This window comes from Nuphar pumila, chromosome 12 (genome assembly GCF_984573655.1).
Source record: "Nuphar pumila chromosome 12, dmNupPumi1.hap1.1, whole genome shotgun sequence".
Lineage (NCBI taxonomy): Eukaryota > Viridiplantae > Streptophyta > Magnoliopsida > Nymphaeales > Nymphaeaceae > Nuphar > Nuphar pumila.
The window spans coordinates 58531701-58554854 of NC_143260.1; the positions used below are offsets into that span (position 1 = coordinate 58531701).

A 23154-nucleotide genomic window follows, 5' to 3' on the forward strand; every position below is an offset into this window, starting at 1 on the left:
GGCTCGGTACCTGGCCTGCTAAAAGTCGGGCTCAAGAGTGCATTCGAAAATTGAGCCCGATAAGAATTGGGTCGAGCCGATATGTCATCGGATCTGGGTCAGGCTCAAAGTTATCGGAAGCTTCTTAGATAGGTGGGAAGCTCGCTTCCCGGAAACTGGCTTCGGAAGCACGATACTCCACGCTTCCAAAACTTGATGAGAACCTCGATTCCCCCACGCTTCTCCTATGCTTTCCACATGCTTCATCTATTCTTCTTATATGTTCTCCTACTCAACTTTTCATGTTTTTTATGTGTTTTCTCTCACTTTTCTCACTCACTTTCATGTGTTTCCTCTAAATTGGTAGTCATCATTTTTAGATTTTGTTAAAATTTTAATTCTTACACTAAAAAAATCATGAAATTTAATATTAGTTACTTTTATTTTAGTTTTTATTTGTGTCCCATTTTGATTCTCATTCAATTCTTATATTTCTTTTTTTATATTCCTCGCTTCCCGCTTCCTATACATTTTAAAATACATTGCTTCTCGCTTCCGCTTCCCGTATCGTTTCCCGCTTTCACTTCCTAGTCTGACAACCTTGGTCAGGCTTCAGCATAGGCCCAAATCAGACCTTTATTATACCCATTTAAAGCTAAACATGTAAAGGTTATATTATATAAACCTGGCCCACCAACCAAACCCCAAACTTAATTTCAAATTTTGAAATAAAAAAAGTGAATTGTATGTGGTAGTGGGAGCCAGCTGGGTTTGACTTTATAGAAGGCTGACATGATGTGATGGAGAGGGGGAACGTTTACCTCTACTCTCTCTTCTCTTTGGGACATCAATTCTCTCTCTCTCTCCATTGGAGAACTGAACCTCAGACCTTCAATGGAGCACCACCAGCCATGAAATGCAAGGTGGAGGCAGCACCAACCCATCTGACTGGTGATTTATGGTCAAATAGCAGCACATGGTCGAGAAAGGAAGTGATAAGAGCCTCTCACTCTCTCTCTAGTTTCTGGGATTCTGCATCGACCAGCATAGCCCACCAGATGTGATCCTAGTATGTGGGTACTAGGCAGGACTTTTTTACCCACGCCGAGCCTAAACCCGACAAAAGTCAGGTCAGGTTCTCTGCAGGCTTGGGCATGAGTCATGCATGTCGGGCTCCGCCATTCTCGATGTCCACCTTTATTGATAGTATATACACAGAAATTATAGATTCAAACACAAAACTGAAAATCTCCCTGTTTTCTTTTGTGTGTAAAAACACAACAATGAAAAACTGCATTCACTGGTGTTAGTAAACAGAACTGATTTGCAAACAACCTGTGTAGTGATGATTGTTGACTAACAAAGGTCAAGTTCTAGAACCAATCTAACTTCACCAAACCATCCCTTGAGTCAGGCGATCAATCAATAGTTTATAACTAACAAGCCTTTGCATACCCTAGACATCAGCATTTCTTAGTATAATCAGAAAAACATAGATTTGTATGACAAAATTCCAATAGTCACATGAAATTCAAAGGATTATATGGTGAGCTATGTCACACAGATACTCCATTTTGACTCCTGTTCTGTATCCCTTTATATACAAGTCATTGGGAACTTCATAAAAATGGCCATATCCCCATATCCTCAGCCGTACCCATGTGACATAGATAGTGAGAATCCATTGTTCTTCTCGTTTCCTCATTTTCCAGCACATCTGGTTTGATTGTTTTGCAAATCTGAATTTTCCATTTCATAAGAGTTAAGTGCAACAGTCTTCAAATTTTTCAGTGTTTGATATTGAGGTTCTAGAACCCTTTTCTTCTCCATGATTGACACTCATGCCAATTCAGACAAATGTAAGCAAGATATTATGATGTTTTAGATGATAATATCATGTCCTATCCAGAAAAATTATGACCAATACTTTAGATCATTCAAATATCAAATGAAACAATTAATTACAAGTAATCAGCAGCAAAGAACATGATACAGGAAAGACAAGTAAAGATAGTCAAATAGATACTGACCATGAGTTTTGCACCTATTTTCTTATAGTCACTTGCATGCATTCCTTGGCAATTTATCTTCACCAAATGGGTTCCCTCAAAAGCTTCTTGAACTTCCTTCACAAGATTTACATAAACTCCATTTTTGGCTACAAACAAGGTCATAGGTGTAAATAATTAGTTACTACCCACTTCTTTAAAAGGAAAATGAAAAGATCCAAATCTGCAATCCCAATTAGGCCCCTAACGAATAAAATCTTCTTTACACAGCCAGAATGTTGAGGCAAGAAATCAGTCTCTCTCTCACTTCCAAGCAATAACTGAGACCAGTAAAAGTTGTCCACTCAAACAAGTATCACTGAGAAGTTCATTTCATTTATCATTTGTAAAAAAAAGTAAAGGTCAATATCACTTGCAGTTCCTCAGAAATTGAATTTCATATGAGAACATGAGGATGTAATCATCATGAGATTAAAGTAGTGCAGATCTGTAATTGGCTCCCAAAAAACCAATTAATGTGATATAGATAATGAAAAATATTAGCAAATATATTGTTGAGAATAGGTGGTTTTAAGTAGAGTTATTTTTCATTAAGGTGCTTTTTGTAATTTAGTTCTTTATAATAGGGCTGTATTGTAATTAGGTCTTTAAGCCTCTCTCTATTTAACATAGAGAGAGGCCCTAATCTCTATTACGAGTTCTGAGGTTTTCTTTGCAGCCGTCTCTCTCTCTTCTCTCTCTCTCTCTTCTCTCTCTCTCTTCTCTCTCTCTCTAGGGTCCAGGTCATCTTCTACATGGTATCAGAGCTGTACCGACCGTGGGAGCGTGATCGAGCGTGATCGTGGGAGCGTGATCGACCGTGACGAGGGAGTGTGATCGAGTCTAATCAAGGCTCGATCGATCGTGGAGGCCATCGTGATCGTGATTCAATACCTAATCAGATCGTGATCAAGGCCACCAGATCTGTCAACAGATCTAATGAGTAAAACAAAAAATACCTAATCAGGTCAGCGCTGAAATTTTTTTTTTGGATCTGTTGACAGATCTGATCACGCTGTTGGTCGTGGATGCTTGCTGTGAGTTCGCAGCTGTCGTGGATGCTTGCTGTGAGTTCGCAGCTTCTTGTTTTATCGTTTCATGACTACCTACTGTCTCGGTGGTATTTCCTGCCGTCAGTTTCGTGGCTACCTGTTGGGAGTTGATTGTTGTTGGTATAGTATACACTGAACATGTTGTGAGATATTGCTATAGTTGCTGTTGGGAGTCTGATTACTGTTGGTGATTCTACATGCAATATGGGGTATCTGATTACTTAGTGGTGTTGCTCGAAAAAAAATTAATGACGTATTGTCAAACTGTATATGTCTGGGGAGCTGCCCCTGTTATGGAAAAAATTTTCTGCATATGCAGAAGTCGTGTTAGCTGTGAATCACTGAAGTGCTGAATTATTTGTCTGCTTGTGGGCTGCTGCTCACTACTGTAGTGGGGTTTTTTTATTGTTGTTCGTAAGTGAACAACTGCTGGTTGGAATATCAGTTGGCGTGTGGGTGTAACACGCGGTTTTTTTTTTTGTGGTGAGTGTGGAGACTGTCCAGTTTTTTTTTACCTGCAGTATGGCTGAAACTTCGAAAGGTGATTCAAAATTGGAACATATGGGAGAATATAAGGCATTTGCCAATCCCTTTTCGTACGGCTCGTCTGTAAGGTTAAATGAAACTAACTATGCCAGGTGGTCCAGAACATTTATGATGTCGGTATCTGGACATCGTAGAAAACATATCTTGTTGGAAGATGGACCCACTGAAAAGGTGGGAAAATATGTTACCTGGGATGAAGATAATGACATAGTCATGTCATGGATTATGAATAGTGTCGAAGCCCATATTGCAGATGGTTTAATTTATTATAATACAGCCAAACAGATGTGGGACAATCTTCGAGATACATACTCACAAGAAACTAATGTGAGTCGTATCTTACAAGTCGAACAGGAAATATACAATTTACAGCAGGGAGATCAAACCTTGGCCCAGTACTATGCCTCCGTAAAAGCTGCTTTTGAAAGACTTAATGCTCACAGACCTCTCTGTTGTTCGAAACAAAAGGATCATCAAGAACAAACTATGGTTGCTAGGTTTCTTACAGGTTTATCTTCAGAATTTTCTGTTGCAAAAGTCCAAATGTTGACTGGGTCGGATGTGCCTACTCTTGCTGAGGCATATAACCGTCTAAGCAGACTTGTTATATCTCTTCCACATTCTCAGCCTATGACTCAGTCTTCTGCCTTAGTTGTCTCATCTGGTTATGGACGTGGAAATCTTCAGAACATCAGAGGACGAGGTCGCGGCCGAGGTGTGGGAGGCAGAGGAAAGCTTCAATGTACATTCTGTGGAAAATCTGGACATTTAGAAGATCGTTGCTGGGATAAGCATGGCCGACCAACCTCATCTTCATCAAAGTCATATGCTCCTAGAGCTAATACTACTTCTCTCGAGGCAACAAAGGCACAAGACAATATTTCTGCAAGTGACAGTAGTATAACCCTCAATCGTGCTGAATATGATGAGCTGATAACTCTTCGTCCTTTGAGCTATACCTCTCCTGTTGCTGGTGTTGCCTATTCAACCGGAAATCTTCTTCATCCGACTGACAGTAAGTGGATTATTGATTCTGGTGCATCCAGACATTTGTGTGGAAATTCACTTGTTTTTTCAGATCTAAAGGATATTAACGCTCAGCTTGGAGTCTCATTAGCCGATGGGAGTACCTCCCCGGTTGTTGGTCAGGGAAATATTTCTATATCCTCCTCATTACAGTTGAAAAATGCTCTTCATGCCCCAAAATTTCCTCAAAGTTTACTTTCTGTGAGTTGTCTTGTAAAAGAACAAAACTGTAGAGTAATATTTGATCCAATGGGTTGTCATTTTCAGGATTTGCTGACAGGGAAGAAGATTGGTGGAGGCTATGAAGAAAATGGAATCTACTACTTACATCATCCAATGGGTATTGTGCATGTTACAGTGGACCATTCATTTAGTCATGTTCAGTGGCATCGTCGTCTTGGTCATCCTTCATTGTCAAAGCTTCGTTCGGTCTTTCCTCAGATTCCCTCCACCACATCATTTCAGTGTGAAGCATGTCAGTTGGGCAAGCATCATCGAAGTTCGTTCCCTTCGAGTCAGAGTCAGTCTAGTAATAAAGTCTTTGAACTTCTTCATGCAGATGTATGGGGTCCTAGTAAGATTCCTACTAGGACTCAGTGTCGATACTATCTAGTTATTGTTGATGATTTCTCTAAGTTATCATGGGTGTTTTTAATAAAGGAACGATCTGATGTTCCAAATATTATCAAATCTTTAATTCTTGAAATAAAGACTCAGTTTGAATCAAGTGTCAAGATTGTTCGCACTGATAATGCTCTCGAGTTTAAATAAAAAAGTCTGTTACAATTTTACCATGATAGTGGCATCCAACCCCAAACTTCCTGTGCCTATTCATCTCAACAAAATGGGGTGGCTGAGCGAAAACATCGTCACCTACTTGATATTGCCAGGACCATTATGATCCAATCAAATGTTCTTGCGTTATACTGGGGAGATGCAATTACAACCGCTTGCTATCTGATCAACCGCATGCCTTCCTCTTCTGTGGGTGATCAAATTCCAATTCACATCCTAAAACCAAATACCCCTCTCTTCTCCCTCTCGCCCAAAGTGTTTGGATGTGTTTGCTTTGTGCACAAACTTGGCCCTGACCGTGATAAATTAGCTGCTCAAGCTACAAAGTGCATATCTATAGGTTATCCCAAAAATCAAAAGGGATATCGATGTTATGATCCTACTTCTCGCCGAGAGTATGTCAGTGCGGATGTGTCTTTCTTGGAATCCACTCCATATTACTCTAATACTGGTTCCCCGCTGCAGGTTGATCCAGCTGAGTCTTGCCCATTACCTATACCTCCTTTTCCCTTGGAATCCGTGCCCTCATTCCCGAACCACACTTCATCCTCTTCCAGATTTCATAATCCTCCATTGGTATATGTGCATAGAGATCCACCTCCGCAAGTGCCTCCATCTTCCCCTGAGGTAAGTTCTACTGACAATAATGATCTTCATGATGATGATAACAGGCCGATTGCTCTACGAAAGGGGACACGACAATGTACTTTATATCCCATGTCTCGTTTTGTCTCTGAAGCCAGAATTGGAAATCAAATGAAATCTTTTATTTCAGCTTTATCTGCTGAAGTTATTCCTCGGAACTATCAGCAGGCCGAGATTCATACTCACTGGAAGAGGGCTATGCAAGAAGAAATGGATGCCTTAATATCTCAGCATACTTGGGATCTAGTTGATTCCCCTGCAGATGCTGACATTGTTGGATGCAAATAGGTATATACGATAAAGTACAAATCTGATGGTTCAATTGAACGGTACAAGGCCAGATTAGTAGCCAAAGGGTATACTCAGACATATGGTATTGATTTCTTTAAAACTTTTTCTCCTGTTGCACGAATGGGTACCATTTGTCTTGTTCTCTCAGTAGCTGTGCAGCATGGTTGGAGCCTGTCTCAATTAGATGTGAAAAATGCATTTCTATATGGGGACCTATCTGAAACTGTTTACATGCAACAACCTCCAGGATTCGAGGTTGAGGGGGAGTGTCAGAAGGTGTGTAGATTGAAAAAGGCAATTTATGGCTTGAAACAAAGTCCTCGTGCATGGTTTCAGAAGTTGTTTGAAGTAATGTCAGGTTTTGGCTTTGATAGGTCAGCAGCAGATCATACACTATTCATAAAGAAAACTAGCTCTGGCATAGTTGTTATGGTGGTATATGTGGATGACATCATTCTTACAGGTGATGATGTGAAAGCTATTGAAGCCACAAAGGCTCATCTTCACAAACACTTTGTTACAAAAGACCTTGGTTCACTCAGGTATTTTCTGGGTATAGAAGTTGCTAGGAGCCGTGAAGGGATGGTGTTGTCTCAACGAAAGTATGTTATTGACTTATTAAAGGAAACAGGAATGTTGGGAGCTAAACCAGCAAATATTCCCATGGACCATAAAGTTCAGTTGTTTGAAGAAGGGTCAAAACTGGTTGATAGCAAAAGCTATCGCTCCCTAGTTGGGAAACTACTGTATGTAACTGTGACTAGGCCAGATATTGCTTTAGCAGTGAGTAAAGTCAGTCAGTTTATGGACAAACCTACTGAGGTACACTGGAATGCAGCTATTATGATTCTCAGATATCTAAAATCTTCTCCTGGAAAGGGGTTATTGTTCAAGAAAGGTGGACCTCTGGATATAGTGGCCTATTCTGATGCTGACTATGCAGGATCTATAGTAGATAGAAAATCTACCACAGGATTTTGTGTGTTCCTGGGAGACAACTTAATCTCTTGGAGAAGTAAGAAGCAAAATGTGGTTTCTAGGTCTAGTGCAGAATCAGAATATCGGGCTATGGCCCAAACAGTTGCTGAATTGATGTGGGTTCGTACTGTTCTTCTTGATCTCCAGGTGAAGGTTTCTTCTCCCATGACCATGATGTGCGATAACAAAGCTGCAACATACATAGCGAACAATCCTGTATTTCATGAGAGAACAAAGCACATTGAGGTTGATTGCCACTATGTAAGGGATATGGTTCAAGCGGGTCATATCACTACCCAATATCTAAAGTCAGAAGACCAAGTTGCAGATATGTTCACAAAACCTCTTGCCAGACCAAATTTTTCAAAATGTTGTGACAAGCTGAGTATGATCGATATCTATGCTCCAGCTTGAGGGGGAGTGTTGAGAATAGGTGGTTTTAAGTAGAGTTATTTTTCATTAAGGTGCTTTTTGTAATTTAGTTCTTTATAATAGGGCTGTATTGTAATTAGGTCTTTAAGCCTCTCTCTATTTAACATAGAGAGAGGCCCTAATCTCTATTACGAGTTCTGAGGTTTTCTTTGCAGCCGTCTCTCTCTCTTCTCTCTCTCTCTCTTCTCTCTCTCTCTTCTCTATCTCTAGGGTCCAGGTCATCTTCTACATATATAATGGAAAAGGCACCATGCCACAACAAATAACTTGATTTGGATACAAATAAAATGAACCAATGTTATTCCTAGAGTCTTTGATTGCATATACTATGTTCATACTTTTCCTCAATCTAGGGATAAGCATGATCCTAAAGATGTCAAATGTATTTTTCTAGAATACCCCCCCAATCAAAAGCGTTATAAGTGTTATGACACAGTAAACAAGAAAAGCTATGTGACGATGGATGTCATATTTTTTTAATATAAACCATTCTTTCATAGTGAGGGGGAGTTCATTGAGGGGGAAGCAAAAATTGTCCCATGTTTGCCCTTAGTTCATGTGGATACCCATGAGAGTACCTTGGAAATAAAGAGTAACAAGGATGCCAAATAGTTGAAAGTGTACAAAAAAGGTGAAAGGGAAATTGTGATATCCGAACCTCTCACCACCACTATCAATGATACTTCCCAAGAGTTAGATCCTGATGTTGCACAAAGTGAAGAGACTACACATGTCCATTGCACTTCGAAAAGGAAAAAAGATTGGTACTTCTCATCCTTTATGCCACTTCATTCAAGGCATTTGTGGCAAACTCCGAGTCAAATCCTATTCCTAGGAGTGTTGAAGAAGCATTGAGACATCCCAAGTGGACAGAGGCTATGAAGAATGAGATGGAATCATGGAAGCTTTGAAAAAGAACAATACTTGGGAGATAACTTCTTTGTCTGAATGGAGAAAGCCAGTGGGATGTAAATGGGTGTATACTCTAAAGTTTAAAGCAGACGGATCTATTGAGAGACATAAAGCAAGATTAGCAGACAAGGGTTATGGCCAAGCGTATGGGATAGATTATCATGAAACTGAAGAATGATTATTCTAACTTTTTTATAAGAATTGTCATGCCAAGAAATTGTCCATATATAGATTATCATGATCTTACCTTCCAGCCCTCAACCACTGCATTTTCATCTCCACAGTAAGAAAAGTAAAACCTTTTTTAAACAAGATGAGGGGAACAAGATGTCAAATGCCCACGCTTTTCTCTGTTAAAGACTTAAGGTCTTATTGTAAATAGTGTTGTATCTTTTAGTTTACTGTTTGGTAAGAAGAGTAAGTCTTAATTTATGTAAGTCTAATTCTGTCCACATTTTAGTTTCTATTGTAAAAGTCAACAAGAGGCTGTACAGGTGCATTTTAGTCATGAGTTCTTTTATGAATGAATGCAGTTTTTCCTCTTTTGCTCTCTTCTTGAAATGGTATCAGAGCTAGGGTTTAAGGGGAGAAGAGAAGATTGTGAAGAGGAATTGGAGATCAAACTACATCATCTTCACCATCCCTACAGTAGTTGTTGCCTAGACCTCAGCAACACCTGGGCTGACTGGGGTGTGGTGATTTGGTTCTCTTTGATTTGAGTTGGGGATTCAGTAGAGTGTGATTTTAGGAGAATTTACAATCAAACTCAATTAGATTTGGATAAATTTTGGACTATCCTACTTCGCCTCCACTCATGCCTCCTCTCCTTCCCTTTCCACAATCCTCACCTTTTCCCCCAGACGATCTTTTGCAATCTGTACTAGTACAAAATCTATGACCTAAGTATTATTCTGAGACATTTTTATACCTTATTCTGTTACATGATAGAAAGTTATATGTCAAAGAGTTTCAATTGAAACAGGTATAGTGAGGAAGAACGATAAGCCAATTAAAATACTTTAGTTAGTAATTAAACAGAAACTAACATTTTGCCCAAATTACATGGCAGTGGAGTGAAAAGAAATAAGACTATCAAAGTACATAAATAATCTAGAAAAGAGAAAATGAGAAGGTACCTAGCTTACAAATTGGCAGCAAATTCTTCCCCTTCTTTCTCAGTTCATCTGCCTCAACTTTTGTCAGTCCACCTGGAGCTTCTTGGATAAGCTTTGGATAGACTGGAGCAGCAGGCTTCCACAACATTATTGGAAGCTGTGGACGGGTTTTATGGTTGTAGTTTCTGCCTCGGAAGAGATATACAACCCCACCAACTCGGTGGATGATCTTGCCACCAGTTTTTTCCTGCCATTATACAATGAAAACATTTGAAAGACAAGGCTAGAAAAGCAAGCAACTTTATTTTATAAAGCGCTTTCAAAATAAATTCGACTGTGACAACAAAATGGAAGAACCTTTTAATCACATTATGTATCCTGACATCATGAATTAAACATATCAAGGCAAATTGAGTCACTCAAAAGTGTCAATTTATCATACATATCTAAACAGAATACTAAAGAGAAAAAAAAAAAAAAAAATTGACTTAAAGCCTTTTGCTTTGAAGAGTTGGAATACAAAATGTTGAGAAGTGTAATATGTTGATGTATCATATGTAGCAGTCTTGTGGATGACTACATGAGGGTGTAGACACTTGGTATATGTGCTGCTTTTCAGTGTGAGGCTGGTTTACGCCTGCATATAGTGTTGTGGGTGCCATTATTGGTGTGGTGGTTTTCTTGGCTTTGTTTGTGCAGAGTAGTGTAGCACAACTATATTGTTCTTCTTGGGAGTGTGTGTTGCTTGTTTGCTTTGTGTGAAGGTATATCTAATTTTGTAGTTGGAGCTTGGGTGTGATGATGGACAAGAAGGAGAATATTCGGATTATCCCCATTAAATTCAATGGGATGAACTTTGCCTATCGGGCAGAGTTTATGCGAACGGTCGTCAAAGGGTATGGATAGATTTGGTTTTTGGATGGGCTTGGGGGTGATGATGGACAAGAAGGAGAATATTCAGATTATCCCCATTAAATTCAATGGGACGAACTTTGCCTATCAGGCAGAGTTTATGCGAACGGTCATCAAAGGGTATGGATATATTTGGTTTTTGGATGGGACCAAAACCAAGCCCAAGCAAAGGGATGCCAACTATGAGACGACTATTGTAAATTGGGAGAGAGACAATGCCAAAGTGAAGTCATGGCTCTTGGGGTCTGTGGAGCATAATATTTCGATAAATATTATGAAATATGAAAATGCCAATGATGCATGGGAATACAGGTCTATGAGCAATCTAATTGGGCAAAGAGATACCAATCAAAGCAAGAGTTGAAGTCACTAAGGTAAGGAAATGAGTCTATTCATGACTTTTATGCTTGATTTCAGCAAGCATCAGATGCCTTGACTTTTATGATGGTCATCACAAAGTGTGATAAGTGTAGTGAATGTGCTGAGTGTAACAATTGGGATGTGGAGGCCAAGGGCCAGAAATGATAGACTTTCTCATGGTACTACGTCCTGAATTTGATAGTGTATGTAACAATATTCTCCACTGGTCCTTTCTCCTTACATTGGTCCAGACGTTGGGTGAGCTCCTTGTGGAAGAGACTAAGCTCAAGTCTCTCAGTGGTCAGACCCCATCAAAGAGTGTGCTTGCAGTGACTCGTCAATTGGGGAGTAGAGGAGGTAGAGTTGAAGGCCAGAAACTCCATCCAATGCCATTATTGTATAAGCTTTGGGCACATGAAGAATTCTTGCCTAGTGTTTAAAAAGAAGGGTGGAGTAGTGGTTGTCTCTACTGAGAAAGAGAGTCCCAAGGCTAAGACTAGTCCATCTGATGTGAGCAGCATTGGTTCTCAAGCTGGTGTGTCTCCTATGCAACATACTCAATATTAGTTATTAGAGCAAATGCAACAACTACTTCTTATGCAATCTACCACTGCCCCCTCTATCTGTGGTCCTTCTTCTTCTAGTACTGCTTATGTAGGTATTCTTGGTAGTCCCTATGGTTGGTTGATAGTGCTAGATTTCTAGGCACGTGGTACGCCTTACTTCAAAAAGGTTGAACCTAAGGAAAAGGACACTGGTGATTTCTCTTTCTTAATACATTTTCCTGTGGCAAAGGAAGTTAAAAAAACTATGGGGGTTTAAGGGGGGATAACTCAAGGGAAAGAGTGGGTTGGGTCTATCCTACTCCATAAGACAAAACAATGTAGTAGAAATACCAGTTTTGGATCTGATAGAATCAGAGAAAACAGGAAATTCAGACTCATCGTTAAAGCAATTTTGATCCCCTTCCAGTTGATTCGGAGCACACATGTCAATATTCTTCTCCTTCTGCATCTTCTCCTCCTCAAATATGTTGTAGCTATAGAATTTATATTCCTCCCACTCATTTTGTGTCTTATGATTTCTTCTTTCCTCACTATCGTGCTTTTCTTACTTTAATCTACTCCTAATGTCGAGTCTATTCCTATACAAAGGCAACTTCAAAAGAGAAGTGGCAACAGCAGATGGATCAATTGAGAGATAATAAGGTGTGACTTGTGGCTAAGGGTTACAACCAACAATTTGGAATTGAATTTGCTGGGACGTTTGACTCGGTGGCTCATATGACAACTATAAGAACTTTGTTTGCAGTGGATGAAATTTGTCAGTGAAACCTTTGGCAGCTAGATGTGAAAAATGCTTTCTTGAATGGAGACTTGAAAGAGGAAGTTTATATGAAACTGCCTTAAGGGTATTCAGACTCTTGGGGTCGAGTATGCAGGTTGAGGAGAGCTCTATATGGGCTCAAACAAACACCACGTGCACTGTTTGAGAAGTTTAACAATCCGGTAAAATCTGTTGATTTTGAGCAGAGTTATCATAACCTTGCTTTGTTTGCCCTTTTCTAAATATGGAAAATGTATATTGCTCTTATATATTGATGATATGATCATCATGGGAGATGATGTGCAGAAAATTGTGGACACCAAGAAAATACTGGCCACCATATTTAAGATGAAAGATCTAGGAAATTTGAAGTATTTCCTAGGATTGAAAGTTGCATACTGAAGAAGAGGGCTATACCTGTCTCAACATAAGTATGCAAAACATCTAGTGATGAAGGCTTGACTAGCAGATGATTATAAGAGAGTTGTTACTCCTATGAACATGTTTTTTGTTTAGATTCTTTAGAACAACAATGGAAGGGGTTTCTTCTGCAAGTACTAGCAGATCCACTACAAGTTCTACATTTTGAGAATTGGAAGATGTGCATAACTTGAAGCAAAAAACTAATGATCCATCATGGAATTGGGCCTACTGTAAGGATAAAAAATATTTGAATTTTGTGATGTGTGGTCAATGTAGATCAACTTATAAATGAGGCATATACAAAATAAAGCAACATCTATTTGGGAATGGAAGCAACGTGAAGACCTATGATAAAACAAATGCAGAAATCAAGCAAGTACTTTCTAAGTACATGGAGGAATCAAAGAAAAAAAAAGATGGAAGAAATAAGAAAAAGAGTTAATATATACAAAAGATATGAATACATGTTCTCAGCTTCTGATTCTGGTAAAGGACCTATTGCAATTTTGCAAATAGAGGGGCAACCGAATAATACATTTGGCTTAAAAGGACCTATAGATCTATTGTTATATTATGTCTATTGCTATTAATTTTTTTGTATACATGATTTTATTTTTTGTATATTGCTTATTCACATTGTTAGTTATATGGTTTGGTTATTCAATTGTTTATTTATTCTTAAATTTTTTTAGCGGGTTATCAATTGCATGGTAAGTTTATTCAATTGTTCATTTTTTTCTTCTTATTTTTCAATTGCTTATATTATGTCTATTGTTGGCTTGTTAATTTTTTTGTATACATGATTTTATTTTTTGTATATTGTTCATTCACATTGTTAGTTGTATGGTTTTTTATTCAATTATTTATTTATTCTTTATTTTTTAGTAGATGATGTAATATAATTATTTTGTAGTGTTTTGATCATGCATATATTTTGCATCTTATATATATATTTTTGTAGAAGTTCCAATGAGATGCACAAGAACCGAGGCAGAGAGAGAGACGGCAGTGAGATGAGAAAACTCGTTAACCTTGATTAGGGCTAATTTCTATGTTAAATAGAGAGAGACCAATATAAAAAAATTACATACAAGTCCCTCATTCAGCAAGAAATATCAAATAACCTACTTTTAAGAAACCTTAAACTTAAAACCTCTTAATCTCAACACTCCCCCTCAAGCTGGAGCATAAATATCGATCATGCTCAGCTTGTCACAGCATTTTGAGAAATTTGGTCTAGCAAGAGGCTTTGTAAACATATCTGCAACTTGGTCCTCAGACTTCAGATATTTGGTAGTGATATGACCAGCTTGAACCATATCTCTTACATAGTGGCAATCAGCCTCAATATGCTTTGTCCCCTCATGAAAGACAGGATTGTTCGCTATATATGTGGCAGCCTTGTTATCACACATCATGGTCATAGGAGAGGAAACCTTCACCTGAAAATCATTCAGAACCGTACGAACCCACATGAATTCAGCAATTGTTTGGGTCATAGCCCTATATTCTGATTCTGCACTCGACCTAGCAACCACATTTTGCTTCTTACTTCTTCATGAAATTAAGTTATCTACCAAAAACACACAGAATCCTGTGGTAGATTTTCTATCCACTACAGATCCTGCATAGTCAGCATCAGAGTAAGCCACTATTTCTAGAGTTCCACCTTTCTTGAATAATAACCCTTTTCCAGGAGAAAATTTTAAATATCTGAGAATCATTATAGCTGCATTCCAGTGTACCTCAGTTGGTTTGTCCATAAATTGACTACCTTTGCTTACTGCTAAAGCAATATCAGGCCTGGTCACAGTTACATATAGTAGCTTCCCTACTAGTGAGCGATAGCTTTTGCTGTCAACGGGTTTCGACCCTTCTTCAAACAACTGAACTTTATGGTCCATGGGGATATTAGCTGGTTTAGCTCCCAACATTCCAGTTTCCTTTAATAAGTCAAGAACATACTTCCGTTGGGACAAAACCATCCCTTCACGACTCCTGGCAACTTCTATACCCAGAAAATATCTAAGTGAGACAAGGTCTTTTGTAACAAAGTGTTTTTGAAGATGAGCCTTTGTGGCTTCAATATCTTTTACATCATCTCCTGTAAGAATGATGTCATCCACATATACCACCATAACAACTATGCCTGAGTTGGTTTTCTTGATAAATAATGTATGGTCTGTCGCTGACCTATTAAAGCCAAAACTCGACATCACTTCAAACAACTTTTGAAACCATGCACGCGGACTCTGTTTCAAGACATATATCATCTTTCTCAATCTACACACCTTCGGACTGTAAAGCCCCTGAAAAAAAATCCGTGTCGGACACGTGCCTTGCACGTGTCACAGTCGGTCCTTCGTGTCGGACCCGGACCCGAGCCCGAACTCGGACCCGGCTTCTCGATCGTTCGAGAAGCATGTGACTTTAATAAGTCACAGGCGTCTCGGGCGAGGGGCAGAACCCCTCGCCCATTCTCTCTCCTCGCCCGATCTCCTCTGCTCTGTTACCCTCGCGCTGCCGCCGGCGATCGGAGACGCCGACGAGCGATTCAGTCCGGCGATCCACCCTGCGGCCACCGACGTCGGCCACTCGTGGCCGGCCACCTCTTCGCAAAAAACCCCTCGCTGTCTCCTATGTCGCTGACGCCGGCAACTCGCTGTCGGCCACCCTTTCTTCCTCTCTGCCTCCCCGTCGCCGGTAGTTGCAGCCGACGACAGCCTTCGAGCTTAGGCAACGCCACCACCCTCCGTCCAGTGGCCTCAGCCGACAGCGGCCTTCGAGCATCGTCGACCCTTCCCCCTTCTGCCGTCAACCCTCCCTGTCTGGCCATCGGCTGTGCCAGGGACCTCGTGCGCCGACGACCTTCGAGCCCTGTCGGCCATCAACGTCGCCACCCTTGTCGAGGCAGCTCAGCCGACAGTGGCCCTCGACCTTCCAGCCCTGACGACGTGAGATTCCCTCCTCTTCGTCCCGTGTGCAGCAGGAGGCCAGCCACCTGTTCGATCATCGGCTGTGTTAGTGCAGCCTCCGACGACTCCCCTGTTGCTGCCGTCTTCGGAGGTAAACCCTCCCCTCTCTTTTTTTTTCTCGTTTGGTGGTGGTGGACCTGAGCCACCATGTGGGTGGCTATGTCTCCCTAGGAGGGAGGTGCTGAGCACCTCCCCTCCTTTCCACCTTGTGTCCCGGTGGGTCGGCAGGGCCCAATCGAGCCCTGTCACCCCCCCCCCCCCGGTCTCTTCTCGCTTCATCGGGCCGGTAGGGGGCTCCGTCCCCCTGCCATTTGCTTTGTCGGCAGGGGGCTCCGCTTTCCCCCCCTGGCCTTCTTGTTGTGCCGGTAGGGGGCTTCGTCCCCCTGCCATTTGTTTTGTTGACAGTTGGTTCCTCTCCCCCTGTCCCTTTTGTGGGTTCTGCAAGGGGGCGAGGCTCCCCTTGCATTTGTTTCCTGGCAGGAGGCGGAGCCCCCCTGCTCTCTTGTTCCTTCTCGGCAGGGGGTTCTGTCCCCCTGCCTCCTGCGTTGTGCCAGCAGGGGGCGAAGCCCCCCCTGCTTTCCTGCTTTCCTGTTTTCGAGCAGGGGCTTGCCCCCTGCATCTCTGTTGTTCTCCGGCAAGGGACTTTACCCCCTTGCCTTGTTCTTGTTATCGGCAGGGGCAGAACCCCTGCCTGTTTCGTTCCCAGTGGGGGGCTGCGCCCCTGTCTCATTTTCTGACAGGGGGTGTTCCCCCCTGCCTTTTTGTGGCAGGTGTGGCAGGGAGCTTCTGCTCCCTCCCCTGCCTTTCTTTGTGTTGGCAGACAGAGAGCTCCTGCTCCCTGCCTCTACTGCTCTTGCCAGACAGGGCTGAGGCCCCTGCCTCTGGCACCCTTGTCTGCAGGATGCAGAGTTCCTGCATCTGCCTCCTGCAGGCAGGAGGCCTTGCTGCATCTGTCGCTTGTTTATTTTACGGCATATACTAACGATCTAAGTTCTCCAGGTTGAACGGTGGATCCAGCTCGCCCTTTGTGGCTCGAGCTTTTGTTTGTCTACGCTGCATGCGTGCGAGGACCCGCAACCCCTTGAGGTAGGGGATTCTTGCGTGAAAGGACAATGAACTGATAAATGCTAAAATAAGAAAGATAACTAAAAGAGGACGATATATGTATACGTATAATATATATATGTATGTCTTTACCTTCAAGGACGCGGTTTCGCGATCCTTGTCCTCTTTACTTTCTCGCACTTTCCTTTTTGTCGCCGTCGCGCTATATGTGCCTAGGTTTTCCATTCCTGTCTTTACATTCCATGTCTTTTAACTCAAGGACGTGGTTTCGCGATCCTTGTCCTCTTTACTTTCTCGCACTTTACTTTTCTGCTGCCCCGCGCTTTGCGCCCTGGCATTTACTTGCTTATGTCTACTTTGTTCTCCAAGATGCAAACCCTGGTCCTCCTTTACGTTCTTGCACTTTACTTTCTTGCATTTACTTGTTGCCCCGCGCTTTATGCGCCATGGCCTTGCTTCTGCTTTACTTTTCGTACTTTATTTTCCTGTGTTGTCGTGCTTGCTCTTGCACTTACCTTTTGTATGTGTTCGTCTTTACCTTGTTGCCGCACTTCGTGCATATGCCTTGCTCATGCATGTATTCTATCTTTGTCGTATGCTTCTTTACTTGCTTACGCTTATCGATCTATCGAGGTGCAACCCCATGCCTCGTGAGTCGTCATTTACACATGCGTAGTCAGTATAGGATCTTGTACCTCATGAGTTGCTTACGTAGTTGCCTCCTTGTGCGTTACGATGATCGATGTATGATCTCATACCTCGTGTGTAGTTCTAGCGTTCTACCATCGCGGTGCAGCTTCGCCCATCGAGTCTTGTCACTCGATTTGCCATTGTATTAGTGTGTGCACGGGTTTGTCCCTTATCAGCTTGCACTCCCTGAGTGCAGCTTCGAGTGTATAGTGTATAGTGTTTCACTTGTCTTACAAGCCACGACACACACTTATGCACTTCGGTTCTCCAAAGACATCGTATTAGGTGTAAACCTATTTTCAAGATGTATAGCTTCGTAAAGCAGAGATAACAGCTGAATCTCTCAAATTGATGTATTTGGGATAGGTGTGTTACAACCTTAGTTCACCTATCCGATACGACTCAGATAGCCTTGTTTAGAAGCCTGTGCACGAGTAGGGCGGAGATCCTAGCGAGGTACTTGCGCCATCGCTAGATTGGCATTACCTCGCCTCTGATGCGAGACCTAGTTTCTAGACTTTTTGGTTCAACCAAGATTGTAACGCCTTCCTTCCTTCGTGAAGGTATTGTTGGATCTCTTACAAGGGATCCATGTTCCTCCTCTTGTAGTTGTACCCTTAGTCACGTACGATATGTTTGGACTATGAAGAGCAGGACGAAATGTCTACAGTAACCTCTAAGCGTGTATTGACACAGTAAGCTAATCCTGTTATGTTGATTTCGCCTAATGGGTAGAATGTTTGCGATTGTCTAAAGGACCCGAGCACGATAAGTTGGAACTTGAATGAGTTCACTGTGGGCTTCTGTAAAGCAGAAACATTGGGATTTCCTGCGAGAGATCCATGCCCCTCTCATCGTAGTTGTACTTTTAAACAGGTACATTGCGTACTACGATGAATAGGATGAGAGGTCTATGATTGCCTCGAACATGCAATGGCATGTGTTTGAGATCACAAGAGTGATGTTTCTACCCTCACTACGGATTGGCCCTTTTAATCGCGGTTGTACATTTGAATAGGTATGTTGCGTACTGCGGTGAGTAGGATGAGAAGTGTGTGGTTGCCTCGAACGCGCAACGGCGCGTATAACTCACCTAAATAATAATCATGTGCCTTCACAGGCAAGATGCTCGATTGGGTTGAAAGACCAGAGCATGTAGAATGGGACGGCAGTTAAGAAACCCTCTGTCGTACTCATTCGGGACAATTCATCAAGAGAGATGATGGATGGTACAAAACTCCGATGGACAATCATTAATGGCAATCTCGGGCAAAGATCCGACCTTCCTCAGTCATCGGAAGTTAGGAGAAATCCTTTAGGCCACTTCTACAGAAGTTCAGATGCGCATCCATTGGGCCTTTGTTTGCCTTTGGGGAATTACTCTCTTGGTCATTGGCCGTCCCCTTAGGAAGCAGACTCAGTCAATCATTCGGGGTATTATAAAATACATAGCATAATGGACTCCCGAATCGATCTCGGTTGTTTCTACGTTTTGCCTTATGCGTACTCACAACGACCTGCTCAATAATGAGACAAGATATAACTTATACACATGATCATGAGATATGCATGTTGTGACGTGCATAGTTTGCTTGCTTGTTAGCTCGGTACGCTAATCGTTGAGCTATATATGCCTGTCGAGGCGTTACCCTTGTTGGTTAAACTGCTTGCGCGGTTTTGCTAAGTAATGACTATCTTCTCATACTAGTCCATTACTTATAATACTAGCATTATGCTAGTTATTGCATATTGTGATATAACTGCTACGTGATTGCTTATCATAGCTATTGACTGATAGACTGAACCATATAATAGTACTTGTACGTATTACGAGTGTTGTTATGAATACTTGTCTTATGCAATTGCTTTGCTTGACTGGTGGATAGAGTTAGTTAATCTTCACCTATTATATCTGTGTGATTGTTATAGTTGCTTGTTTAGCACTATAATCCTTATTGCTCTTGTACGTAGCTGTTTGTCTTAATAGAGCCTTGCTTACTCTACAGCATATTTGGTTAGATCTGCTAGTCTTGTTTGTTCTTGCTTAAGCTAGCGTTTATCTTATTGCATCTTTTTGTTCCTTCTTGTCCTTTGCACCCTTACTAGTCTGTTGTGAGACTGACCCATTCCATGGGCAGGGGGTGGTGGACAGGTTGAGACAGCTTGCGATGGCACGATGACGCGATGCGTTCAAGGCAAGACCCTTTCCTAACGTTGCGCTCCTGGGGACCCTTTTGATAGATGTGGTATAAAGTTTCTTTGAAAACATCTCTTTTGATTAGAACTCTGGATTTCTAAAACTGTATTACCAAAACGTGGTTCTTCTTTTCATTTCAATAAAATATATACTTGAGTTGCAAATCGGTTTGTAAGGGGAAGTCTGCTTTTGTGTTGTAATGCGCCCAAGGTCTAGGGACTTGCTGTTTTGAACTTGATCTTCCGCTGAACTGTTTTAAACTCTGATAAATGATTAATTTCAAAGCTTTCAACATTTTTCATAAAAGGTTTCAAGTCCACGATTTTGGGGCGTTACACTGACACTCCCCCTCAACCTCAAATCCAGAAGGTTGTTGCATATAAACTGTCTCAGATAGATCCCCATATAGAAATGCATTTTTCATATCTAATTGACACAAACTCCAACCATGATGAACAACTACTAAGAGAACAAGACGAATGGTGCCCATCCGTGCAACAGGAGAAAAGGTTTCAAAGAAATCAATACCATAAGTCTGAGTATACCCTTTTGCTACTAATCTGGCCTTGTACCTTTCAATAGAACTATCCGATTTGTACTTTATTGTATATACCCATTTGCATCCAACAATGTCAGCATCCACTGGGGAATCAACTAGATCCCATGTATGTTGAGACAATAAAGCATCCATTTCTTCTTGTATAGCCAGCTTCCACCTGTTATCTAGCTCTGCCTGTTGATAGTTCAGAGGAATAGTTTCAACAGATAAGGCTGAAATAAAGGTTTTCATCTGATTTCCAATTCTGACATTGGACACAAAATAAGATATGAGATATAAGGTACATTGTCGAGTCCCCTTTCGTAGAGCGATTGGCTTGTTATCATCATCATGAAGATCACTGTTTTCAGTAGTACTTACCTCAGGAGAAGAAGAAGATGAAGGCACCGGAGGAGGTGGAGCTCTACGCACATATACCAATAGAGGATTATTAAATCGTGAAGAGGATGAAGTTTGGTTCGGTAATGAGGGCACAGACTCCAAAGGAAAAGGATGTATAGGTAATGGAAAAGACTCAACTGGATCAACTTGCATCTGGGAACCAATACTAGAGTAATATGGAATGGATTCCAAGAAAGATACATCCGCACTGACATACTCTCGGCGAGAAATTTGATCATAACATCGATATCCCTTTTGATTTTTTGGATAACCTATAAATATGCATTTTGTAGCTTGAGCAACTAGTTTATTACGGTCAGGGCCAAGTTTGTGTACAAAGCAAACACATCCAAATATTTTAGGTGAGAAAGAGAAGAGTGGGCATTAGGTTTTAGGATATGTAATGGAATTTGATCTCCCACAGAAGATGAAGGCATGTGGTTGATCAGATAACAAGCAGTGATAATCGCATCACCCCAATATACCGCAGGAACATTGGATTGTATCATAAGGGTACGTGCAACATCAAGTAGGTGCTTGTGTTTTCGCTCAGCCACACCATTTTGCTGAGATGAATAGGCACAGGTAGTTTGCGGTTGAATGCCATGATCTTGGTAAAATTGTAAGAGGGCTTTTGATTTAAACTCAAGAGCATTATCAGTGCGAACAATCTTGACAACAGATTCAAATTGAGTTTTTATTTCAAGAATTAAGGATTTGATAATACTTGGAACTTCAGATCGTTCTTTTATTAAGAACACCCACGACAACTTAGAAAAGTCATCAACAATAACAAGATAGTATCGACACTGAGTCCTAGTAGGAATCTTACTAGGACCCCATACATCTGCATGAAGAAGTTCAAAAATTTTATGACTGGACTGACTCTGACTCGAAGGAAACGAACTTCGATGATGCTTGCCTAACTGACATGCTTCACACTGTAATGATGTAGTAGAAGGAATTTGAAGAAAGACATAACGAAGCTTTGACAATGAAGGATGACCAAGACGACGATGCCACTGAACAAGACTGGAGTAGTGGTCCACTGCAACATAAACATTACCCACTGGATGATGTAGGTAGTAGACTCCATTTTCTTCATAGCCTCCACCAATCTTCTTCCCCGTCAATAAATCCTGAAAATGACAACCCATCGGATCAAATATCACTCTACAGTTTAGTTCTTTGGTAAGACAACTAACAGAGAGTAAACTTTGAGAAAAAATTGGAGCATGCAGAACATTTTTCAATTGTAAGGAAGAGGATATAGAAACATTTCCCTGACCAACAACTGGTGAGGAACTCCCATCGGCTAATGAGACTCCTCGATGAACATTAATATCCTTTAGATCTGAAAAGAAAAATGAATTTCTACACAAATGTTTGGATGCACCAGAGTCAATAATCCACTTACTATCATTCCCTGTTGAGTAGGCAACACCAGCTACAGGAGAGGAGGAGCTCGAAGGGCGAAGAGCTATTAGCTCATCATATTCTGCTCGACTGAGGGTGATACTGTCACTTGTAGAGGTATTATCATGTGCATTTGTTACCTCTAGTATAGTAACATTTGCTTTTGGAGCATTTGACTTTGATGGAAAAAAAATAGGTCGGCCATGCTTATCCCAGCAGCGATCTTCTAAATGTCCAGATTTTCCACAGAATGTGCATTGAAGTTTTTCTCTGCCTCCTATACCTCTGCCACGACCTCGTCCTCTGATATTCTGAATATTTCCACGCCCATAACCAGATGAGACAGCGAGAGCAGATGACTGGGACACAGGATGAGATTGTGGAAGAGAGATCGCAAGTCTACTCAGACGATTGTATGCATCAGCAAGAGTAGGTACACCGGATCCAGTCAGCATTTAGACTTTTGCAACAAAGAATTCTGAAGATAAACCAGTGAGAAACCGAGCAACCATAGTTTGTTCTTGATGATCCTTGTGTTTCGAACAACAAAGAGGTCTGTGAGCATTGAGTCTTTCAAACGCAGCTTTGACGGAGGCATAGTACTGGGCCAAGGTCTGATCTCCCTACTGTCAATTATATATTTACTGTTTGACTTGCAAGATACGACTCACATTAGTCTCTTGTGAGTACGTATCTCGAAGATTATCTCACATCTGTTTGGTTGTATTATAGTAAATTAGACCATCTGCAATATGAGGTTCAACACAATTCATGATCCATGACATAACAATGTCATTATCTTCGTCCCAAGTAATATATTTTCCCACCTTTTCATTTGGTTCAGTTTCCAACAAAATATGTTTTCTACGATGTCCAGATACCAACATCATAAATGTTCTGGACCACCTGGCATAGTTTGTTTCATTCAATCTCATAGAAGAACCATACGCAAAGGGATTTACAAATGCCTTATATTCCCCAATATTCTCATTTTTGGAATCAATTTCGAAACGTCACCCATAATGAATAAT

General features: G+C 41.2%; 1 protein-coding gene across 1 annotated transcript in view; it reads right to left on the reverse strand.

Moving 5' to 3' along the window:
- Window positions 1–23154, reverse strand: part of CAF2 (RNA-binding CRS1 / YhbY (CRM) domain-containing protein) — a 49042-nt gene that overhangs the window by 3459 nt on the left and 22429 nt on the right. The window contains exons 3-4 of the mRNA XM_089982554.1: window positions 9841–10066; window positions 2010–2137 (exon numbers count right to left, since the gene is read on the reverse strand). Of these exons, the coding sequence (XP_089838680.1) occupies window positions 2010–2137; window positions 9841–10066 (354 nt within the window). The remainder of the gene's footprint in view (window positions 1–2009; window positions 2138–9840; window positions 10067–23154) is intronic.